Genomic DNA, 25,714 nt, shown 5'->3' on the forward strand with positions numbered 1-25,714 from the left:
TGCAGAGAGGATGTTCCTGATGGCAGGTGAGTCCAGAACCAGGAGTCACAGTCTGAGGATTCGGGGTAGATCATTCAGGATGGAGATGAGGAGATATTTCTTCACCCAAAGAGCGGTGAGCCTGTGGATTTCATTACCACAGGAAGTAGTTGATGCCAAAACATCAAACGTATTCAACAGGCAGCTGGATATAGCACTTGGAGCAAATGGGATCAAAGATTATGGGGAGAAAGCAGGATTAGGCTATTGAGTTGGATGATCAACCATGATTGTAATGAATAGCGGAGCAGGCTTGGAAGGTCAAATGGCCTCCTCCTGCTCTTAACTTCTACATTTCTATACGTGCGTATAGCTCTCAGCAATACAAGGCAGCACATTCCAGACTGAACAGCCCTCTTGCCATCCAGATATTAATCTGGTTGCAATAATTAAATATTAGGCTATTTAACCGTAAAAAACTAGTAATATTCTTATGGATACAAGTACACTAAATCAGACAAAGGGTTTTTATAATTTAGAAAACTGGACATTAAATGGATCATGTAACTTCTACGTCTTGCAGCCATATAATTAATGTTTCAAAAGAATTGGATGCAAGTTAGCAATGAATGGTTTAGCAAGCATCACTTTACTCCACCTACAATTGCCAAAAGAATATTCCCCAAGATATTTCCTACAGACTTTCCAGTAAACGTCAGTTCCTTAGGTTTGGTGATTACTTCCTGAAATGATTTAGTGAGACCAATTTTGTTACAAAAAAATTAAACACTATCAATTAGAAATAGTTCATACGTCAAAAGTTAATTAAATTATCGCTCATCAGTTGCAGAATAGTCAGAGAAAGGTTTGAAAGGTGTGATTGTGATTTAACCAAAACAAACAGCATGTTCAAAGGTGACCTCTGCATCTAAAAGCAAAAGTTATTCTCTTCCCCAGACTGGATTCCATTCTCAGGTCTCAATTTTCTACTAGAACTCTGCTGTAACAGCTATTAATAGTTTGGGAGCATGTTGAAGAACATGCAGGAATGGCAATTTCCCCCTCATCTCTTCTACAGGAACACTTAAAAATCACTGTTCATTGCAGTGGTCGGAGATGATATTTAAGCTCATGAGGGGGTGCTAATCCAACATTTTTTTCCAAACAGGAATACATTGAACAGGCAGCAGTGAAAGGCCGCATTTATTGATGTAATAGTGGCTTCCAGCACAACAATCTGCTTTCAGCCTCTTCCCCAAACCTTAACCATGCTCCCGTTCTACCATTCTGCATCCTAGTTAATCTCTGATAGCATATCATCTTTCTCACACAAAGACCTCCTACTTCTGCATCTAAAACAATGCCAATCTCAGCAAGTCCCCTGCTTCACCCTACAAAAACCCTCATCCAGGCCTTTGGCACCTTCAGATTTGAATATTACAATGCACTCACTGCTAGCTTCCCATTTTCCTCACCTATAAACATTTCTGCCAACCCATCAGACCAGTTTTTGCCGACCTACCTTGGCTTCCAGTTAGATGCCTGACACTTCCAATGCAAAGTGCTCATCCTTATGTTCAATACCCCTTCACGGCCTGGCACCCCCCCCAACTACTGCAGTCTTCATTAGCCTGAAGATTGTCTGAGAAATTTGTGTGCCCTCACATCTTTCACCCCTGTATTGGCAGCTGTGCTACCCAGACCCTAAGTTCTGGAATTCCCTCCCTAAATAGCTCTTACTTCTTAAAAACCCTTATTAATAACCTCCCCTTTGGTCCAAGCTTTTGATTACCCTTCCTAATAGCTGCTTCTTTGTTTGATTAAGCTTCTAATTTCTTAGAGGAGGTTCTGTAATTTTCAAGGAATGTTGCTGTTGGGGATTGTTGCCTATCTACCACAATTAGAAGAATTAAAATGCACGTTGCAAATGCTTAAATTGAAGTACACAAACACAAGAGGTGGGTGAATAAGATCCATCATATTTATTTTCAAAGGAGTGCAAGTTTGAAAAGAAACGTCTTAAGAAGTTTAATCCATTTATTAGTGTCACAAGTAGCTTACTTTAAATAAGATATGAAGATAATTTTTTGCTTCCAAATTGCAGAGAAACCAAAGTTTGGGGGCGGGAGGTCAAAACCAAACATGCATCACAAGTTTCCTTAGAGGTGGCACAGTGGTTAGCACTGCTTCATCAAAGGGCCAGGGACCCAGACTTAATTTCCCTCTTGGGTTACTGTCTGTACGCTCACCTGTTGTCTGTGCGGGTTTTGATTTATTATTGTCACACATATCAGTATACAGCAAAAAGTATTGTTTCTTGCACGCTATGCAGACAAGGTACACCGTTCACAGAGAAGGAAAGGAGAGGGTGCAGAATGTAGTGAACAGTCATAGCTAGGGTGTAGAGAACGATCAATTTAAGAGGAGGTAGGTCCATTAAAACATTGTTAGAGAGTTTAAAAGAGTTAGAATGAAGTTTTAGGAGCGTAGAACAAGAGCAAAAGATAGAATGAGAAGATATGCTGGGCACAGTTTGCAAGAAGTCCACTCACTCTAACGCCATCTTGGAATCAGAATCCTCCAGGTGCTGCGGTTTCTCCCACAATTTGAAAGATGTGCTCATTAGGTGCAATGGCCATGCTAAATTCTCCCTCAGTGTACCTGAACAGGTGCCGGAGTGTGGCAACTAGGGGATTTTCATAGTAATAACTAAACTTTAAACTTTAGATATGTTGCAGAAATGGATAGCTTTCCTTTCCTTCATTATACTGTCCATAGAGAGGAAAGATTTTATGTGATCGCTAACAAGCTACTCTAAAACCAGTTTTCATTACTCAGCAAATTTTAGTGTTTTTCAGAATTGTTCATTTAGTTTAAAATTCAAAATTAACAAGTCAAATATTGAGTGAATATTTCAAAGTGAAATTAAGTGACATTAGAGATGAGGGAATACTGGACTGCAAAGACAACACTGAAAGAAAATGATACATCACAAAAAACCTTTTTTGCGTAAACTTTAAAAAAATGACAGTCCACACCACATCCTATTCAGTACAGTACATTCTAATTCTTCAAATCAAATGCAACAGTAGCTTTCTAAAAACAAATATGCTCCTTTCTGATTACATCCAGCAAATTGATTTAAAATTAAATATAATGGGGGCGATTCTCCTATCCTGGGAGACTCGAGCAGAGTCACCTTTGCGCCAGAAATCAGCGCGGAGCTGAAGAAATTATGTAAGTGTAAATTTAAATCTATGTTACATTTCATTAGCTGGCCTGGGATTGAAGCCTCCAGCTAAACTCCCCCAACCCCCACCCCGGCCAGGAGCGTTTCACTCAAGTGGGGATTAGTACAGCTCCTCACTTGCGGGATGTGAGCAACCTGAACCTGTTGTAGTGAAGACCGTGGTTCGAGGCTCCCTCCAGTGATAAGGCCGTGGGGGTGGGGGTGCCCCTGAGTATCTGCCACCACGGCAGTGCCAGCTCAGGCACCATGGCACTGCCCACTGGGCATCAGGCAGTGCCATGGGTGCAGGTGATTGGTGGGGTCCCGCTGTCACTCTGCACTGGGCTGTGACAGAGGGAGGGAGGGAGGGAGGGAGGCAGGCAAGCGAGCGATCAAGGGGGGGGGGGGTGGAAATCGGGAGATCAAGGCTATGGGGGTGGGAGGGCCAATGATGTAGAGGTTGTGGGGCTGGCCAGCAATCAAGCATTGATTCATTTTGAAAATCCCGCTGAAAAAAAACCAGCGCGATTTATTCCAGTTTTTAATGCAAATTCAACACTTTTTTTTGAGAGAATCGCCCAAAACATCTTTATCTATAACAGCCAGTGCAAATCCCAATTAACCAACTCAAGTTTAATAAGTAACTAAAATGGTGAATATTAAAAGCCCATATTCAATGCAATGTTCTTCTGAAAGTTTGTATTTCTAATGTTGCATTGTTACTATTTATGTACTCAAGTCTCCAAATGCCATAAAGATACAAGTAAAATACGTACCGAAGTTCTGATAGAACTTAGTTTTCTTAAGTGTTCCAACAGTCTTTGGCTCTAAAAAAAAGAAACAACTGTTACAATTTTTTCCTCCCCACTCTGCTCCCCACTCCCTCATGTTATTCCTTTAAATCAAAGGTGACAATATTCCCTCTGGTGCCTAATTTTTTTATGCTGGAAGACTTTCCGAGTCTTGACAAACTATTGGAGTGCGTGAACCACATCCAATCCTAATGGCACCAAATCTCTATAAAGACTCACATCTAGTAGACATTGTACAACAATGAGGAAATTTTTTTCTTCTTGCTCCATCTGGGAATGAGGTATCATATAATGCAGCCAAGAAAGAAAACAAATGGGAAGGAGTAGCGTAGGTACACAGCAAAATTGCTGTCATGAGATTGATAATGGTTAAGACAAACATTTGGTCCACCTCAGTTCAACCTACAGGTATCTCCACAATCTTAAATGTTCCTGGGCTTTTTGCTTACAGTTCCCTGTCCTGAAGTCCCTTTTCTGTGTTCATCACCGTCTGGGTGTGTATCTGCATAGGAACATCCCAATAACAGCTCTGACGAAGGCTCATCCTGACGCGAAACGTTGGCTCTATTCTCTCATCAATGCTGTCAGGCCTGCTGAGATTTTCCAGCATTTCCTGTTTTTGTTTGATTCCAGCTTCCACAGTATTTTGCCTTTGCCCCACTGTCAGTCCTGAATTTGGTTTTTGTTTGTTCTGAGTATCTCCTTCTGTCCAATCATTATGAAATTCAAAGTAATATTCTTTCCATGCCATCTAAATTTCCATCTTTGTCATATCATTTTGAAGCTTAAAGCCTCTTCTTCATAACTGCTTTACAATATTTTGTAAAGGGTCCAGAGGGGCAGTTTTTCCAGAGGGTGATGAGTGTCTGGAACAAGCTGCCAGAGGTCATAGCAGAGGTGGGTACAATACAGTTACATGGTTAAGATGGGTAAAGAGGGATGTGGGCCAAACACGGGCAATTGGGACTAGTTTAAGGATTAAAAAAGGGGCAGCATGGACAAGTTGGGCCGAAGGGCCTGTTTCCATGCTGTAACCATCTATGACTACAGATAGCTTAGTGATTCTTTTCTGCACCATTTCAACGTCTGACAACTTGTGCTTTGTTGGGTATTATGCACAATCTCTGCATGACATCTTACAATTTGGATTATCTTGCTGACATAGAATTTGTTTTGGTTGCTATCCCATATCATGTTTAACCCAGTGTCAACTACTTCAAAATATCTCCAGCTTTCATCATTAGCTAATTCAACAAAACTTGTTCATTCTCCTTCTGTGCAATACTTTAAGCTTAACTCGACTTGATTTCATTTGTGATGCGGAGTTGCCAGCGTTGGACTGGGGTAGTCACAGTAAATAGTCTCACAACACCAGGTTAAAGTCCAACAGGTTTATTTGGTAGCACGAGTTTCAGAGTGGCGCTCTGAAAGCTCATGCGACCAAATAACCTGTTGGATTTTAACATGATTTCATCTGTCAGTGTTTTTCTAGTTAAACATCTTATCTAAGTAATTTTGTATGTCTTTGGCATTCTCTTCAGATTCCATTCCTCCTCCCAAGTTTGATAATATGAAGATTTGACTGGTTTGCTTTGGCCTTTTCAATTCAACCCCTTATATAAATAAAAGTGTAGAACATGTAACACCAATCCCTGAGCACTCTAGGTTTTCCCATTATATATGTATTGCAAATCAACAAATTAGATAAATACTTTGATTCAAGTGCCAATACGTTGCTTAGCATAACAATTATGAAGAATGATTTATACCAGAATATCAATAAAAATGGTATGATATTCCTCACTAGTCAAATCCTTGCAGCTACATATGTGGAATTAGAGTAATACTGTTATAGGACAGGATACCTTTCCCCCATGACCACCCGATTCTCTACCTCATGGCCATCTGTGGACCAAAAAGATGCCTGGAGTGGGCCTCGCTGCACAGAACAGCACAAGTCCACCAGCCAGCATTCAGCAGTCAGAGGCCAACAAAAATAAAAACACAAGTTGCCTGAGCTTTTCTAAACTGAAGCCCGGAGTCTCCAAGAGCTTGAAAGAAGCCAAAGAGGTTAATTACCATCAATCCAGAAGGCTACTCTACATCTGGATATGCAGCTTGCTTCCTGTCTAATCCTCTGAAGTATGAGGAGGCAAATCCAACAAACTGACAGGGCAAATGCAGGTGATTATTTTAATACTGTATGATTAGTATTACAGTAAAACGTTGCTCCCAATGCTCGAGTCAGTTCATTGCTAAAATCATGTTTACCGAGAATCGAAGTGCAAGAGTTAAAATCTTAAAAAACTGGTTGACCCAGAGAAACAAGAACTTGAAACAGCCAACAGGCTTGTAGCTTTATATATTAAAGTCTTTCACTGTTCAAAACAAACACTTTCAAATCCTGGTCAGAGTTTTGGGTGTGGCAACAAACTGAAAATGTCACGCATGCTGCATTCTATTGTGTGAGTGCTCCCCACTTCTTTTTATGAGGAGGAAGTAATGTTACAGAGACACTGGGGTGTAAACCTCCAGGATTATGCTGAAATAGGATATTGCACTTGTCCGACCAGATCTGAGGACTTTTTGCAGTTTAATGTCATCATTCATTAAAGCAGGCATGCAAGTAACAGAGTACAGAAAATAGCAACCAGAACTATTCTACATAGATGGGAGCGTGCATTGAGATTAGATAAACTTAGGTTAATGGGAAGGTGAGAGTTTCAATAAACTAACTAAAATATTAAATAGCATATTATCAGAACTGACCCTTTGGGTTTGTGGACACACAATTCTGGCTACATAGTGCCCACAATTAAATCTCAGTGTTCCATCATAGAGCCCCACTGGACTGCTTCATACTGTCTTCTTTGTTTAGGGTGGCCATTATCTCTCCTAATGTCTGCCATGTGTATGTAACCCAAATTCTTACATCCATTTACACACACATTTCACTTATAAGTATCCCCAGCCTCATGCCACAAGCTTAAAATATTCATCCTCATGTAATCCCACCCACCCCCATCTCTTCTCCAGTCCTATGTAGGGGGAAATTTGCAGACGACACGAAGACTGGCTGAGTAGTGGAGTGTGTAGAGGATAGTTATAATCTACAAAACAATACTAATGGATTGGCGGAGTGGGCAGTAAAATGGCAGATGGATATTAAAACAGAAATGTGAGGTCATGCATTTAATGAGGTCAAACATTTATAGGAAATATGCAATAAATGGGAATATATGAAGAAGGGTAGATGAAGCGAGAGGCACACAGATCCCTAAAGGCAATAGTTCGAGTAGATAAGGTTATAAGGAAGGCATATGGAATGCTCTCATGCAGAGGTATAGAACATAATATTAAGGATATAATGTTGGAATTGTATAAAACACTGATGAGGGCACAACTGGAGCACTGTGTACAGTTCTGGTCACCATATTACAGGAAGGATATCATTGCACTGGAGAGTGTGCAAAGGAGGTTTACAAGAATGTTGCCAGGTTTAGAAAAGCATAGCTATAAGGAGAGAGTGGAAGGTTGGGGCTATTGTCCTTGGAACAAAAAGCTGAGAAGTGACTTGAGTGAGGTGTACAAAACTTACACGGGAAGAGATAGAGTGGATGGGATAAAATTGTTTCCCAATGGTGGAGAATTCTAGAACCAGAGGATATAGATTCAAGACAAGCTGCAGAAGGTGCAGGGAGGACATGAGGAATAACTTTTTTTAGTCAGGGGATAGTGGGTCTCTGGAATTCGCTGCCTGAATTGTTGATGGAAGCAGAGACCCTAAACTCTTAAAAAAAAAACCTGCATCTGCACCTTATGTGCTGTAAGCTACAGGGCTATTGGCTGGGTGCAAGAAAGTGTGATTAGAAAAGGTACTTGGGTGTCCTCAGGCTGGCATGGACAAGATAGGCCAAATGGCCTTCTCTTGTACTGTAACTTTTCTCTGCTCTGACTCTTATTTCTTTTTGTACCCCTTTTCCTTCACCCACACCATTAACTGAAACAGCTGTCATCAAAATCCCAAATAACATTCTCTGTGATGACGGTGCACATTTCCTCCCCACCTCGCTGCATCCTCTACTTCCTCACACCTCTCAACTCCTTCAAACCCACTGTTTTGGCTCAGGTTTTGGTCACCGCTCCGAATATCTCAGTCTTTGGCTGCAGGTGTAAAACTCTTGAAATTCTGTTTGACATTAAAGGCTCTGCATACAATAAATGCAAGTTGTTTAGAGTTGTAAATAGAGAGCCCAGAAAATTGTTTTAACAAAAAAAAACAAATTAGTGAACAGAAAATGACAAAGCAGATTTTCGAAAAAAATTATCAATGGTTAGAAATGTTTGGAATACCTCTCGGGTAAGTTGAGGAAATCAAAGATGGTGGCTGAGTTCAAAACACAGTTGGTTTCAAGGAAGGAGTGATATTCTTTGCCTTGGATTTTATGATCTTACAGCGAACAATAGCAACATCTGCTGTCAGAAAAAAGTGTGTGACATAAAAATTCACACCTAACTTTGGGACCGAGTCACCTTTGGCTTGTTCCAATCTAGCTAGAGAATACTCAACAAACATTTTTCCAAGCTAATTTTCCCCTTTGTGTATCAAGGCTTATTCGGATATTCTGAAATTGAATTTTTTTTTTACAAACTTCGATCAGGGCAGATGAATCGTCTGAATGGTTTCTCCCACCAGTTCCATCAACATGTACCTGACTGGCCGATGGGAAGCATTAATCAAGTTAAGCAGTTTAAGGCCTCTCTGTATGCTGCCAAAAGACAAAACGTTCTGGGTGGAATGTCTGTCTCGATGAATAGTGTTAGTACTTACATAATAAATTTGGAGTATCGTGTATCTGAGAGCATTATTCATGATTTCTATTAGGGATCAGATCACAAGCCCCAAGCTACATTATGAAGTAATAGTTATGAAGTACACCCCAACTATTTTTTATTTTGGCATTAGTGTGAGGAGAAGGTGTTTCACTGCAGGTGTGATTCTACTGACACACTAGGAAGCTTTTATCAAAACAAAATTTATTTTAACAATACAGTTTAAATATAACAAATTAATTAGCTTATCTTTTACCAACTGAAATGTTTAAACATGGAAAGATAGAATTTTAACTGCTAATCTCTCTCAAGTAGTTCCAATTTGAGCAATATTCCTCTTATAGGCATAAACTCCCCATCAAGAATCAGTTAGCAAACAATACAGGCTTAAGTGATGGCAAGTCCTCAAGCCTTTGAACACTTCTAGAGATAGAGACCGAAAGATACCAGTCTTCTGGCACTCAAATAACAGCCTCCAGAGAGAGAGAGAGAGAAAGAATTATGCTTCTTTCTGGATCGAGCAGAAACTAAAAACTACTTTTCCCTGTCAGCTTAGTTCTACCCATTCACATGACTTGCTCTTGTTGATAAACCTAATTAAACCCTATTCTGTTTAGTAGGGGGGAAAAAAATGACAAAAATAAACAAAAATGCATTAGCTCCAATTAAAACAAAAACCTATTAGCCAGGATCAAATATTCTCCTGCATTCTCACTACTAGGTGACTGGTTTGCAGACAGATCAGCACTAGGTAAACCAGAGCTGAATTTTAAACATACCCTTCATAAGAAGCATGATATAAATACATTTCTTAAAGGCACAGTATCACCACATTTCTTTAATGATTAAATACCACAATAAAACAATAAATAGATGCTTACCAACTGAGAAGCATACTTGATTCTGTCAACTATCCCATCGTGTCCCAGGTATTGCAGAGAGAGCCAGAGGGGCAAAGCTCGAAGTTTCTCAACTGGCTGACTTGTTGTGAGGCCTGCAGCTAGAGACTAAAACAATCATTGACTATTGACCAAAGATTCTAGAGTTCAATAAAAACCTTTGAAGAAAGACACAGAGTTCAAATAATGCTCTTTTAAATTTAGAGTCTAAACAGAGATTTAGATAATTTCCTGGATTTTTTAATCGAATGTTTGGTGCAAAGAGTGTTATTTACCCTTACACAAAAGCATTGCGAAGTTTCTAATTATTTTAGGCCATACAATCTTTTAAATTTATGAAGTTAAATTATGTATATATAAATTATTAACTCTTTGCATGTTTGTCTTGAAGCAATAAAGCACTTACCAGTGAAGGATCCTCATGTCTATAGAGTGTCACTGCAGGCACAGCTGGGAGGCCTAACCAGGGTCCTAAAGTCAAGGTCATGCTGTCACATTTAGTCGCAGCCTATAAACACGAGAGAGTTAATCATCTGTACTATGCACACCCTAATATGTTCTTAGCCGGTCTCTTAAACAATAAATCTGATAACAGCCACATAAAGGGAAACATTGAGGATTCATTTCCCCAATTAAAAACAAGAATAGTTCTCTCAGCTTCCTGAAGTAATTAGCCATAGTGCACAAGAAACATCTCCCTCCATTTTGTATTTATTACTTAAAATGTCTTATGGTACTGGTTCCATGAATATTAAATTCAATCTATCTGAAATTCCACATGCCTTCAGGGATCATATAATGCATAATACAATACATTAACTAAAGTGATCAAACTACTTAATTAAAACCAAAAATATTACTAACCAGTACAGATGAGGAAACGTAACCAAGTGTCAATGTGGCCAAGTTAACACTGTAGTAGAAAAAGAAATCTAACTTTAGCCACTCATCAGAGATCAGTCAAAACACTGGACAAAAGTGAAGTACGCAGAAGAGGGCACTTAAGGGAATACAAAACCTTGTTGCCTCTGTGCAGATGTGTCTATGCTTCCCCTGCCCAACCTGGAGATACTGTAGCTTCACACCTCCAGTTCAATTGAGATCAACACAGGCTGGGGACCAACATTCAACTTACCCAGTCTTTGTAACTCATTATTATTATGTACAGGCATTTTCTCACTGATTTCTAATCCTTTTCTGTAAATTCTGACATAGACTAAATATTAACATATCACCCACTAATGCTGTACTTTTGCTCAATTTTGAGTGTACACATTTTGCAAGAAATGGATTACAAGTACAAGCAATGGGTTATTTGCTAGAGAATTTTTTTATTCATTCGTGGGACATGGGTGTCACTGGCTAGACCTGCATTTATTATCCATCCCTAGTTATCTAAGGGCAGCTGAGAGTCAGCCACATTGCTGTAACTCTGGAATCACATGAGCCAGACCAGGTAAGAACGACAGATTTTCTTCCCTAAAGGACATTAGTGAACGTTAGAATTAGTTACATGCAAGTTCTTCATTTTTAATGGGAATGTCAATTGTATCAGTTATGTATACATGCAGGTAAAAATCTTAAAATGCTTCCATCACCAGAACATTTCTTCGGGCCAATTGCATTAAACCTCTTTATAACTTGTTACGCAAATGTAAGAAAATAGTGTGGCATTTTCATAGGATGAGAACATTTTGAAGTAAATGAGTTGCATTAAATCATTTGATTTAGCATTGAACTCAATTGAAGCGCTTATTCTTACCCTTCTACGTGCAACCACATCTTGTACTGACTGCAGAGTTCCTTTAACCGTGCAAGTTTATCTGTATGTCCTGCACCGGGTGTACCTAAAAAAAAACTCCACGTCAAGGAGACCCATTTAAATCAACATACGTCAAATTTCACCTTCAGCTATCCCATCACCAGTGTCTTTAAAGTTTATTTATTAGTCACAAGTATTAACACTGCAATGAAGTCACTTTGAAATTCCCCTAGTCGCCACAGTCCAGTGCCTGTTCAGGTCAATGCACCTAACCAGCATGTCTTTCAGACTGTGGGGGGAAACTGCAGCACCTGGAAGAAACCCGCGCAGACACGGGGAGAACGTGCAAACTCCGCACAGACAGTGATCCAAGCCAGGAATTGAACTCAGGTCCCTGGCGCTGTGAGGCAGCAGTGCTAACCACTGTGCTGCTCCACTCACTCTGTAGCGCTTACCTCAATGGAGGTGGTGGCTTTAACACCAATACAAAGCATTTCTGTTTAGACATGCTGATATGCTGGTGAGAACCTCATTTAAATAATGTATGGATTTAAAAGTTGGAGTTTATGTGAGGATTGCAGAGCTTGCCTGCAGGATTCCTGAGATAACCTTAACAGATGCACCAGAGAAAGCATCTTTCTTGTTGCATCAGAGCTTTTGGTATGGCTCCTGCTCTGCCCAAGACTCCAAGAAACTACAAAAAGTCATAGATGCAGTCCAATCCATCACGCAAACCAGCCTCCCACTCATTGACTCTGTCTACACTTCCTGCTGCCTCAGAAAAGCAGTCAGCATAATTAAGGATCCCATGCATGCCAAACATTCTCTCTTCTACCGGGAAAAAGATTCAAAAGTCTGAGGTCATGTACCAACTGACTCAAGAACAGCTTCTTCCCTGCTGTCAGACTTTTTGAATGGACCTAGCTCACACTAAGTTGATCTTTCTCTATACAACGTTCTGCACTCTCTCCTTTCCTTCTCTATGAATGGTATGCATTGTCTTTATAGCGCACAAGAAACAATACTTACCACTATATACTGATACATGTGACAATAACAAATCAAATCCAAACGGTGAATAAATACTGCCTGTAGTACTCAATGTGCCAATAGATCAACAATGACTTAGATTTACATAAGCACCCTATAATTGAAAATCAGCCCAAGGCACTAGAAGTGTGATCACTCAAAAATAAACAGTGAGCCAAAGAAGCAAATACTTGTAGGGGTTACCAAAATATTAACTGGGCCTGGAAGGAAGAGAAGGGGATGAAGTTTTGAAGGGGGCTTTGGGAGGCCATTCTAAAGCATGGGCCAAAAAATCAGAGGTATGGCTGTCAATGGCAGGGTGAAGGGAAAGTAGATGCACAAGACATCCAAGTCAGAGAAAGGAAAGGTTTAAGGGGATTGTAGGGGTGGAGGATGTTGAAGGAATAAGGAAGGCCCAAGATCAAAAAGGGTATTCAACATGATGACAATTTTAAACTGGAGGCTTTAAAAAGGGATTACAAGGCAATGTAGATAAGGATGGAAGTGATGGGTGAGCAGGAGAGAGCACAGGAAGCAGAGTATTGGACAAGTGGACATTTACAGGGGATGAAGGTGGAAGAGATTTGGAAAACTTGGGCCTGGAAATGACAAAGGAATTAATGAGGGCTTCAGCAGCAGACAGCCTGAGGTAGCGGCAGAGTCAGATGACAGGGAGGCTTTGGTTTTCCAATATTTAACTGGGAGGAAATTGTGGTTCATCCTAGAAAGGACGTTGTACAAGCAATTGTCAGAGGTCAGGGAAGATGGTATAGAAGTCGAACAGGATCCCAGCGTACTTGTGGAAGCTGACTCCATGGCAGTGGATCATATCAGGGAAATGTCAAGATTGCAGAGAGAATAATGGGAGACAGGAGAGAAATGACAATGAAGATGCAGGATCAGGACAAGGCTGGGTGAAGGGACGGCAGGCTGCTGGTGGTGGCTGGGGTAGGAGCAGAGGCAACTAATGGGTGGTCTGAATCTTAGTGATAAAAAAATCCAGGAACTCCCTATACTTGATGAAGATGAGCGTGGAAGGCATAGGAAGAGAGGTTTAAGGCAGTGGTTGGTAAAAGAGAAAAGAATGGATTATGGAGTCAGCTGACACTAGGACTGTGATCTGATTCTGTTTTTTAAACGTTAAATCCAATCAGTCTCCCTTAATTAATGAAAATTCACATGGATAAATGAAAATGTGGCTATTAGAAGTATGGGTAACTAAAATGCCAGTATAATTAAGCTGAAAAATTGGGATTAAACCAGCATAATTAAGGGACCCACGCACCCCAGACATTCTTGCTTCCACCTTCTTCTGTTGAAAAAAGATACAAAAGTCTGAAGTCACATACCAACTGACTAAAGAACAGCTTCTTCCCTGCTGCTATCAGACTTTTGAATGGACCTACCTTGTATTAAGTTGGTCTTTCTCTGCACCCTAGCTATGACTGTAACACTACATTCTGCACTCTCTCATTTCCTTCTCTATGAACTGTATACTTTGTCTGTACAGCGCACGAGAAGCAATACTTTTTTTCACTGTTACTGTTACATGTGACAATAATAAATCAAATCAAAATCAGTGCATATAAAATTATTTTCTTTCTGCTTTATTATGTACCTGCATTCGCTACAAGTAACAGAGGAAGTTTTCCACTTTCAATATCATCTTTAATAAGTCTTTCCAGTAGGGCTACATCCTGTCAAAGCAATAAACGAGAAACCATTATAATAAGGCAAGCTGGAGTTTGCAAGCCTTAATGTTAGTGAAAGGGTGTTTTAAAGAGCTTTGATAATAGTAACTGATTTGCAAGCAGCAGGAGTTGTACAAGCATTTAATCATATTATGGTGAGGTGGCACTGCAAGTGGGATTCTTGAAAGTGAAGCACAGGATTGAAAATACAATCCAGAAAAACGAGATTTTCATAGAATCCCTACAGTGCAGGAGGCCTCCATTCGGCCCATCAAGTCTGCACTGACCACAATCCCACCCAAGCCCCACATATTTACCCTGCTAATCCCCTGACAATAGGGTCAATTTAACATGGCCAATCCACCAAATCCACACATCTTTGGACTGAGGGAGGAAACCATAGCACCCGGAGGAAACCCATGCAGACACGCGGAGAACGTGCAAATTCCACACAGACAGCGACCCAAGGCCAGAATTGAACCTGGGTCCGTGGCATTTTGAGGCAGCAGTGCTAACTATTGTGTCACCATGCCGCCCTTTTTGTTGTAAGGTTTAACAGCATGAGTTTCTATCCCTCCTCCACATTCCAATACTATAAATTAACAACTTACCATCTGATGCTGAGATCCAAACATGGTGTTGCAGGGTACACTGCACATACAGGAGATTGGAAGACCGAGCTACAATTAAGGAGAATTTACACAATTTAATTTCAGTGTAAATATGCCCTTCTTTTCCTGAAATAATACATTTTCCTTTTAAAACTAAAAATAAATTTGGTGTTGCAAACACATTACAAGCTTACTGGAATGTGGAAATACAGTTTTCAGTGGTCTGTACTTCTAGCAATGATTAAGAGTGTACGCAAGGTGGAAATTATATCATCATGGCCATAATACTTCACTGTATTAACAGGGATTTAACAATGTTGCAACAATTTGAAATTAACAAAATCAGCATAAAATTAAACATGGGAGTAGAGGGGGAATTTTCCACTCCTGTTTCAGGTTGTTCCTTTTTTTAATTTCCTTTTTTGTTTATAAAAGGGGACCCTGATCTTTTAAAACCCTAAGTTGCTGGTGAGACAGGCTCCTGACATAGTGGGACCCACCCTTTCAATTTTTTCCCCCACAAAGTGTCAAAGCCAGTGACTTACACTCCAATTTTCCTGACACTTTGAAAATAAAAATCAGAAAATTCCACCCATTATTTCCTGTGATTTTTGCAAATGACTATTACTTTCAAACTTTCACAATACAGTCATGAATAGACTTGAGGCGTTATATAGCATTCAACGAAAGAATTTACTTCAACTTCTGCATAACATAATTTAAATACACATCCTAAAAAGCCATTTATATGGACATAAAAAGGTGGCACAATTAAGAATGGTCAATAAATAAACCAGCAACTCTCTCATTCTAAGAACGAATCATCAAAAATCATATCATTCAATACACGGCAAAATTTCCAAATTAATGATCAAGATTCTGGATTCTAGATGAATATATTATTTGGTTTCTTTAAAAGCACACAGAAATCCCAGTGAGGTCCATAACAATTGCCAATGTGGTCATTCCTTTTATAGTTTAATACTTGAATCTGATACAATTGAGACTCAAATGGTTATCCCCCCACCCCACCAGTGAGCATATGGCGTTTTGCGTGGCTTGCCTGTCCCGCTGTTTGGGGGAGCTGCCTTTGGCAGGACTGGAAGATCCTGCTAGCATGAAGGGTTGGAAAATGCCGCCCAAAGTATTTGATGTCACTATTTCCTGAGACTTGGATCCCTGCACAATGTTTTCCTCCAAGTTTGAAGCCTTATGTCAGCGGTGTTGATGTATCCCTACAGTTCCCATTTCTAATATTTCATTGTGCAGTCAATTCAAATCGAGCAGAATGTTAGGAAAGTTTCAGAAACAGGACTGAAGAATAATATAGAAATGAACATGTATATTACTCTGGTAAAGAATGAATTAAATGAATATTGGATGGGTCCCCTCTATCTGTAGTTATATGTCCATTCACATCTGACCCTCTGATTACATACTGACCCAAAACTAATAATTTGCAATTAATCCTATTTCAGATGTAATTTGGATACAATGCATTAGGAAAAGTAATGTGTTTTACCTGATTACAGATATACTGGCCCAGGCCTGTTCTACAGGCAGCACTAATATAGAGGACGGGGGATTTGTTATGCAGGACGTTAAAACCTTCTGTTGCATAGTCGTCATAGTTTGAATGAATGATGAGTTTGCACACTTTCAGCAGACCTTCTCGATCGTCTTCGTGATAATAGGCAGAACCATTTTCATACCTGAAGAACAAAGCTTAGGCCTCAACTCATGATCATGCAGTTTAATTCCTAAAGTTCACGCACGTGCTCGAGAATAAACGTGTTTTGGGTACAGCTATTCGTTCTCATTACAGGAATCCACGGAAATGTATCCTCTTTGTGAAGACTCAAAGCCAGAATCCCAGTAGCAACTGAAGACACTCAGTCAGATGAGAAGGCCCAAAAGAATTCACAGAATCCCTCCAATGCAGGAGGCCATTCAGCCCATCAAACCTTCACCAACCACAATCCTAACTAGGCCCTATTCCCAGAACTCTACTTACTTACCCTACTAACCTCCTGACAAGAAGGAGCAATTTAGCATGACCAATGCATCTAACCCACACAACTTTGGACTATGGGGGGAAACCGGAACACCCTGAAGAAACCCATGCAGATACAGGGAGAATGTGCAAACTCCACACAGTGACCCAAACTGGGAATCGAACCCAGGTCCCTGGCGCTGTGAGGCAGCAGTGCTAGTGTGCCACCCCCAACATCCTATACGAAGGAGTCTATATCATCGAATTATAAAATCTTATAGCATACGAAGCAAGTTAGCCTCTATGTTTTCATTCTCCAGTTCTATCCTACAACCCCAGCTTTTTTCCCCACTAACCCCACAAAGCAATCCTCTTCAGCGACACGCCCAATTGCCTCCTGAAAGTTCCATGGCATCTACTTCCATCACCCACCCGTTCATGTAGTGTTCCAGATCTTCACAACCATCAGCATGAGAGCGCTTTCCCTTTAATTCTTCTGCCAATTATTTTAAATCTATGACTTTTCTTACAAATAGACATACCAAATTGCAGTTTTTTCATTTCTCACCTATCAAAACCCATCTATTGCCTTAACCCTCCCCATCTCCAATATCCTCAAGCAACATAACCCTTCAAGATATCTGTGTCAATCTAATTCTGGCCATTTGTGTATTCCCAATTTTAATTGCTTTAACATTGGTTGCTGTGCCTCAGGTTGCCTGGGTCCCAAGCCTAGGAATACCATCCCTGCGTGCACTGCATCACTGTGGTTAGCAGTGCTGTCTCACAGCATCTAAGACCTAGGTTCAATTCCTGCCTTGGATGACCGTCTGTGTGGAGTTTGCATGTTTTCCTCTGCGGGTGCTCTTTTAAAGGGTCAGTGCAGTCTTGATGGGCCGAGTGGCCTCTTTTGCACTGTAGGGGTTCTATGACGCATTTCTCCATTAGTCTACCTCACTTTCTTTAAAATCTACTTCCTAACCAAACCTTAGTCATCTGACCTAATATTTTGTTATCTGGCTCTGTCACGCTTTGTTTTATAGCACCTTGGGATATTTCATCACATTAAAAGTGTTTTATAAATGCAAGGTGTTTTTGGATCAAGTCTCCCCTTAACTTTGTCTGGTCTAAGGAGAACAATCTCAGCTTGTCCAATCTCTCCACACAGCTGAAGCTTCTGGCATCATCCAGGAAAACCTCCTCTATACTCTCTGAGATCTCAAGATTCTTCCTGAAGTATGGTGCTGAGAATAGAACATCTTCATACTCCAGCTGTGGCCTGACCAGTATCTGGTAAAAGTTTGTATCTAGGTTCCACGTCCCAGAGCAAGTCTCCCCGATGCTTTTTTAACCACATTGTCAACCTGTCCTGCCATCTTCAAAGGTTTAAGGCTACTTATTGCAACATCTCAAAGCAGGTGCATTCAGATTATACTGACTTCACCAAACAACTTGTATGTCCATTTCATCACTTCATTACCAAATTTTGTATTATCCACAAAATGTGAAATTATACCCCTTAAAGCCAAGTCCAGGTAATTTATTTAAAGCAAAATAAGAAATGCTCCAAATACCAGCACCTGGGCGACCCCACTGCATAGTGCTCTCTAGTCATAAAAATGTTCATGTAACACCATCTTCTATCCTTAAATAATTACACACCCAGTTAACAACATTCCTTTATGCCCATGTGTTTTAAATTTTCCAATTAGTCAGTAATGTGGTACTCTGTTAATTGCTTCCCTGCACATCAAAGACCTCAGCCAGGTCAATAAGACAGGATTTGCCTTTAACAAATGTCAATTGACTGAATCTGCTTCTCCAACCAAGAATTAATTTTGCCCTTGGCCAAAGTCTCTGGTGGTTACCTTGAACTGATCGGCCTGCAGTTACCAGATTTATCCCTCTCCCCGTTTTTAGATAGGAGCGCAACATCTGAAATCCTCCAGTACTCCGTAATCCAAAGAGGACTGGCAGATTGTCAGAGCTCCTGCTATCAGTGATCAAACTTCCCTCAGCAACCCAGGACACATCCCATCAGGACCGGACAGTTTGCTAAATGAACATGGTTAATTTAAAATAAAAGTTCATTTATTAGTCACAAGTAATGCTTACATTAACATTACAACGAAGTTATTGTGAAATTCCCCTAGTTGCCACACTCCGACGCCTGTTTGGGTCAATGCACCTAACCAGCATGTCTTTCAGAATGTGGGAGGAAACCCAAGCAAACATGTGGAAAACATGCAAACTCCACACAGGGAGTGACCCAAGCCAGGAATCAAACTCGGGTCCCTAGCGATATGAAGCAGCAATGCTAACCACTGTGCTTCTATCTATCCTCCTCCTATCCAATATTTCCACCCCTTTTCCTATACTGTTCATTAACCTCATCATCTTTTGTGAAGATAGATGCAAAGTACACATTCAGTCTAGTCCCTGCCTCCACAAGAAATGTCCTTTTTATCCTTTATAAGCTCTGCCATTCCTTTTATATTATATACAGTGATAAAATATTTTTGGATTCCCTTTTAAATTGCCCTGTGATTTTGATTCTCTAATCTCCGTCTCTCTTTACCCTTCTTAGCTCTTCAATTTCCCACACAGCTAGCATAATTAAAGGACAGGCACATCATATCACCCTGCGAGAGAATGCTGGAATATACATATTACTGTTCAGTTTTCTTCATTGGGATAGCGTGTGCTGCTTTGTACTGATTAAAACTATTACCTGAAAAGTCTGCATAACCAAAGTGTAGTGTCCGACAAAATCCTAGTTGTCAATTTTCGCAGTCTTTCTTTGTCTAGTACCGAGATGTACGCTGCCAAACTGTGACCCAATAATGACATATGGCCCTGCTCACCAACGTTCTGTAATCTGCTAATCACAGAATGGTTATTAAAATCCAGCATTAGTTTTCATGAGAAAATTCCCTCACCTCAAAATATACATGAAAACAAAAAATATTAGTGTGGAAAAAGCAAGGTTATCAAAATACAATTGCTCACATTATCTTACATAGGTTTCTAATACAGTATGAATATAAAATTAAAATTAATGCTTTGGGAAATGCCACAAAATTTCTCTCTCCATATCTTTCTTTTCCTCACCCAGTTTTCCCTCTACGTTGCAGAAGGCGACCATTTGGCCCAACAAGTACTAGAACCAATGACTGATGAACCAATACCAAATACTTGGAGTCCGTGTAATGTTCACTGGCACCAATCTTCAAATCCTGTTGATTAGCCATTCCAGCCCCCATGCAGTCCATTCATCAGAATTCATCAGAAATATTTAACCTGATAATCTCTGATCGCCAATTAATCAGTTCTGGGAAAGTCTTTTGTCTGGACTTAGAATGTCAAGTGTGCAGTGTAAAATTAAAGAACTGTAAATCAACAGGGACTAGAAGATTGGTGCCAATTAACCTTATTCATATTCGATTCAGGAACATTATATGTTGGTTACTTGCCACCTAGCTACTTCATATTTGAGTACTGCTGTGAAAAGAGATACTTTGTTGAAGCTTCATGTTAACAGGCAAAAATTCAGAAGAAAAATCCAGGTATTGGGTAACAGTTAGTTTATAAATAGTTCAGTGCTACTAATAAGTACAATTAAGCGGATTCGATTTGATGAGGTAAAATGAAGAAAAGTCGAAAGAGGCTTGTATGGCTCATAAACACCTGTTGGGCTAAATGACCCATTTCTGACTTGTATGTACCATACAAAAATGACCAATTTTTCTCAGCATCGTTTTCTTGCTGTATTTAGGAATTAGCTTGAGATATCTTCAACCTCTGGATAAACTTCCTGCATAATTTGGTGATGCTATCACTGAAATTGGTATTGAAATCTCATCTGGTTTTAAAAGGCCTTCCAAGAGTTAAGAAACTGCATGGAACATCACAAACAATTCTTCGTTGTACCAGTTCATCACTTTCTTGCTTTATGTTTTGACAGTACAGCTATTGTCTTGAGAGGGCATTCATTCTCTTTTATGTCCTGGTTGACTTTCCCCTACAAAGTGCATCTCATACATCTAAGAGAGTGGTGCAGGCAGTCTGCTCTCCAGCATATTTTTAAGAAGTGGGTTGATGGGTTTTTGATAAGAGAGGGGATTAAGGGTTATGGGGAGAGGGCGGGAAAGTGGAACTGAGCCACAACAGATCAGCCATGATCTTATTGAATGGCGGGGCAGGCTCGAAGGGCTAGATGGCCTACTCCTGCTCCTATTTCTTATGTTCTTCTGTTCTTATATGTTGTTGCTAACCACAAGAGGCATGCTAAGACCTACTGCCGCTACTACATGGATCAGTTATTCTTCACCTCAACCAAGGAGGAGACAGGAATACTTTGTTTCTATTTAGAGCTCCCAAAAATGGCACAGGAGAAATTAGGAACAGAGTGGGCCTCTGCCTGCATCACACCACACTGCCATCCAATATTTAAGCAAAAATACTAACCTACACTGTGGTAAGGAAGTTTCAGAAGTGTTCCACAATGATATAATTTTACAAAATCATTTTCTCTAAAAGGTTCTTACTGGTCAGATTAAAATGTTTTCATCTAAATTTACTAAATCAAAATAATTTAGAACTCTTTGTATTCCAATAAAACAGGAGTAATGAGATTATAAAGCTAATTTTTTTGTAGATGAATTTATGGGCAATTTCTAAAACCAAAGAAGATGACTAATTGAATTAGTTGTCTACATATTTCTATTAATGTACTGACCCAAGAGGCAATCAGCATTATAACTGAATTAAGTGCCTTGTAAAAGATTTAAAATATTGCTAATTTGTCTTACTATTAATGAAAACCTTGGGGACACTGCATTTCAAGATATGTTTGTTATGAAGCTTATATTTCTTACATTGTTTATTCCAAATTGGACCAATACTGCATACGATTAGTAAATTTTATTATGCCCCAAACACCTAATATGAATTTCACTAATAATTCACAAAAGATGAAAACAGCATGACTGCTTCTCAATTTGTAGTAAACCAATAAACTTAATATACACAAATTAATTTTCCCCAATAATTTTTTTCTGCATACCATTTACTGAAGATATATAAAGAAAGAAAAAGCATTCTTATAGCACCTTATCGTGCAAAAATGTCCCAAAGCCATTTCATATAATGGATCATTTCAAATGTAATGGTTGTTGTTGGTAAATAAATAATTACACAGTAAAGACCTACAAACAATTTAGATAAATGACCAATTCATCTATCTGGTAATGTTGGTGTAGGATTGGAATGTCAACCAGAATACTGAAAAAACATCCTAAACACTGAACCTTTCATGCCTACATGACCAGCCACAAAGTAAAAGTTTTTTTTTAAACTTAAAGTTTATTTATTATTGTCACAAGTAGACTTACATTAACACTGCAATGAAGTTACTGCAAAAATTCCCTAGTCGTCAAACTCTGACACCTGTTCAGGTACACTGAAGGAGAATTTAGCATGGCCACTGCACCTGAGTAGCGCGCCTTTTGGACTGTGGGAGGAAACCAGAGCACCCAGAGGAAACCCATACAGACACGGGAGAAGGTGCAAATTCTGCACAGATAGTGATCCAAACCAGGAATCTGAACCTGGGTTCCCAACGCTGTGAGGCAGCAGTGATAACCACTGTGCCACAGTCGGCACCTCTGATAATGCTGTACTCAAAACATTTGCACTACTGCACTAAATGGACAGTCTAGATGTGTGTCCAAATTCTGGAGTGAAACTTGAATGCATAAGACCCGACTCAGAGGCCAGAGTGATATCAGGCGATGCAAGATTTCTGTACAGTGTCCATTTGCACTGTGATTTATAGTCTATGTACAATTAACTATATTGTGTTTTCGAAAGTTGAAATATCTAGAGGTAGCATGTCGTACAATGTTAAGTGCTCGTAGTTATGTATTTGCAATTGATGCCTAAAATGGCAACAGCAACTAATACGGATGAATTTGCAGTACAAAAATGTGTTGCACAATAGGGATGCACTTTCTTCCCCCCCCCATCTCATGGTAATAAGGTAAATAAGTCAATGGCAACGCTGGGTAGCACAAGTCAAGGCTAATGGGAGAAAACCTAATTATTGTCCATCAATAGCCAAAGTGAAAAAAGATCAGTCCAAACCAGGAAACCAATAATCAAGATGATTCATTCAGCTTAAACGCCTACAAGACTCATATTTCTTTTTGAACTAGTCTGCAACACCATTCAGTGTACAGGTATGTACCTGGTTATTAAGGGAATGATTTGCTTCTGCTCAAGAGTTAACATTTTCAAGTAAATTTGTGGTACTTTGCCATCAAATAGACACATGAGGCTGTGCAGTAATCAGATTTGTTATAGGATACTACAGTGCACCAAATCTCAAATCCTAAAATGGGAGAGATGGTGGCATAGTCGTAATGTCACTAGACTATTAATCCAAAGTTAAATTCTCAGGGGACCTGGGTTCAAATCCCATCATGGCAGCTGGTGGAATTTAAAATTCAATGAACATTACTACAGCATGGTGGCACAATGATTAGCACTGTTGCCTCACAGAATCAGGGACCTGGGTTTTAGTTTGGCCTTGGATCACTGTCTGTGTTGAGCTTTCACATTCTCCCTGTGGCTGCGTGGGTTTCCTCCCACACTCCAAAGATGTGCAGGTTAGTTTGATTGGCCATGTTAAATTAGCAGGGTGATTGGCCATGTTAGCAGAGTGAATACATGGGGTTTGATTGGCCATGTTAGCAGAGTGAATACATGGGGTTTGACTGGCCATATTAACAGAGTGAATATATGGGGTTTGATTGGCCATGTTAGCAGGGTGAATACATGGGGTTGCAGGGATAGGGCCTGGGTAGGAATATGGTTGGTGCGGGCGCGATGGGCCTACGATTAATAAAACTGGAACTGAAAGCTAGAGTCAGTAATGATGACTGGGAAACTATTAATTGTCGTAAAAACCCATCTGGTTCACGAAGGAAATCTGCATCTATACCTGGTCTGGTCCGTATGCAGACCCACAGTAATGTGGTTGACTCTTAACTGCCCTTTAGTAAGGCTCCGTTCAAGGGAAATTAGGGATGGGTTACAAATGCTGGCTTTGCCGATGATGACCGCGTCTCACAAAAAATATTTTAAAAAATGATATTTTCTTTCCTCCTGCTGGCACTCTTTTACAAAATGCAACCAGTTCATTATTCTTATGACTTCACTGAACTTATGACAAAGTTCAAGCACTAACTGCAAAGCAGGTTTTGACTGCATGCTGACCTACTTTCAACATAGAAGTATTACCTTAAAGTTTTAATAACACTGGTAAAAATTCACTAATTACCGATGGGACTGCAATTCCTCCTCATCTTCTCCATGCATAAGGTTCTGTACAAGTTGAAGAATAGCTGTCATGTTCTGTCCACTGGAGAAAAAGTGTTGAGTTTAAACTTAAAATTCAAATGGGTTTATCAATAGAAAACACTTATGCCTTTACTGGAAACACTAATTCTGTGGTGCTGAGACGTGATTTTGTAGGGCTTATTATGGTTTCTAGCTATTCCACAATGAATAATGGAACATTGTTCAGCATGGCACTTTTAGTGAAGTTTTTAAAATATTGTACAGAAACACTTTGTAGTGGTCTTTTTCAGTGAATCTGCAAGACAGATTTTGTGCATAGCTGGTGACATTTTAAAAAACTCGATATTTTACTGTTTGGAAAGTAATGCGCCAGGTTGGATTCCCATTAGATACCGCAGTGATGCAATAATGAAGTACAATTTCTCAGCAAGCTAACCACATTAGTATCTCCAATTGGAAGCCCAAGATCCAGTTAAATACTTTCCATAAAGAAGGATAGTTTAATTACAAATTATACTTATTACTGTAATGCAGCATTATCTAGGAGCATTCCAGTAACTGAAATATTGTTATGAGAATTAAGGGCCATGATGTAATGACCGGTAGCGAAGGAACAGCACTCACTGTTCATTACCCTCTAAATATAAACAGGTAAATTTAAACAAGTTTTAAATAGTACATTTAACAATGGTAGGTATTCAAGTTAATGTAATTCAGACAAAAAAGTTTCAATAACTGGGACACTGAGATCAAAAGAACTCAAAGTAAAATTATCAAGCATTTGGCAGGCTATTTATGTGTCAAATAACACTACTACAGTATATAACACTGGAAATAAAATAGGAAGACGTTGTGAAAAATAAAAAAAACCCTGCACAAAAAATAACAAATATCTCCACAAATCTGATTTACAGCATTACTCACCTGCCCTGCAATGGGCCGGGGATATCTTTTCTGGCATATCTCTTTTTCTCTCTCTCTTCTTCTGCTTCCCTGAGTTGATTAATGAAATTGAAGACGTCACTAATCTGAGATATGCACTGTGAGAAACAGCAATGCCTCCACTGATCACGCAGCAACAAAGCGTTATTTGAATAAGGATACATTTAAGTAACTAATTGTGAGAACAGTTTTAAAAGGAACTACAACTAAATAGTTTCAATTATAATCAACTGATGTAACCTGCATTAGGTTTTAGCCCTGTTAATGGAGTCATAACCATTGTAAAACAATTCCCAACTGCTTTAAAATGTCATTGTTAAAATTAAAACATTAAACTAGTTCCATAATGGTCAAAGTAAAGATAAGTTAATGCATTTTTTTCTACACCTGATCAGCTCACAACAACAGCACACAATATATTTAAATTAATGAAAGGATAAAATACACAATGAAGAATAAATCTAACAACTTCAACAAGGTCCATGCGTCAGCTCCTAATATCAGCCCGTTAAGGCTGCCCAATCAGGAAGCTCTACAGAGACACAGATAGGAATTTTACTGACACAGCCACC

At 39.6% G+C, this 25,714-nt stretch overlaps 1 protein-coding gene across 4 annotated transcripts in view; it reads right to left on the minus strand.

The window, feature by feature from the left end:
- Positions 1 to 25,714, minus strand: part of pdxdc1 (pyridoxal-dependent decarboxylase domain containing 1) — a 71,187-nt gene that overhangs the window by 28,805 nt on the left and 16,668 nt on the right. Inside the window, exons 3-14 of one of the 4 annotated variants that reach the window (XM_080207014.1) lie at positions 25,125 to 25,193; positions 24,181 to 24,261; positions 19,570 to 19,716; positions 16,368 to 16,557; positions 14,846 to 14,914; positions 14,162 to 14,240; positions 11,515 to 11,599; positions 10,617 to 10,665; positions 10,159 to 10,260; positions 9,735 to 9,860; positions 3,985 to 4,035; positions 642 to 722 (exon numbers count right to left, since the gene is read on the minus strand). In XM_080207014.1, the coding sequence (XP_080063140.1) occupies positions 642 to 722; positions 3,985 to 4,035; positions 9,735 to 9,860; positions 10,159 to 10,260; positions 10,617 to 10,665; positions 11,515 to 11,599; positions 14,162 to 14,240; positions 14,846 to 14,914; positions 16,368 to 16,557; positions 19,570 to 19,716; positions 24,181 to 24,261; positions 25,125 to 25,193 (1,129 nt within the window). Of the gene's footprint in view, positions 1 to 641; positions 723 to 3,984; positions 4,036 to 9,734; positions 9,861 to 10,158; positions 10,261 to 10,616; positions 10,666 to 11,514; positions 11,600 to 14,161; positions 14,241 to 14,845; positions 14,915 to 16,367; positions 16,558 to 19,569; positions 19,720 to 24,180; positions 24,262 to 25,124; positions 25,194 to 25,714 lie in introns of all 4 variants that reach the window. The other 3 variants (XM_080207013.1, XM_080207016.1, XM_080207015.1) reach the window with 3 other exon arrangements.

This window comes from Carcharhinus amblyrhynchos, chromosome 18 (genome assembly GCF_965287045.1).
Source record: "Carcharhinus amblyrhynchos chromosome 18, sCarAmb.v2.hapA, whole genome shotgun sequence".
In the NCBI taxonomy this organism is placed as follows: domain Eukaryota; kingdom Metazoa; phylum Chordata; class Chondrichthyes; order Carcharhiniformes; family Carcharhinidae; genus Carcharhinus; species Carcharhinus amblyrhynchos.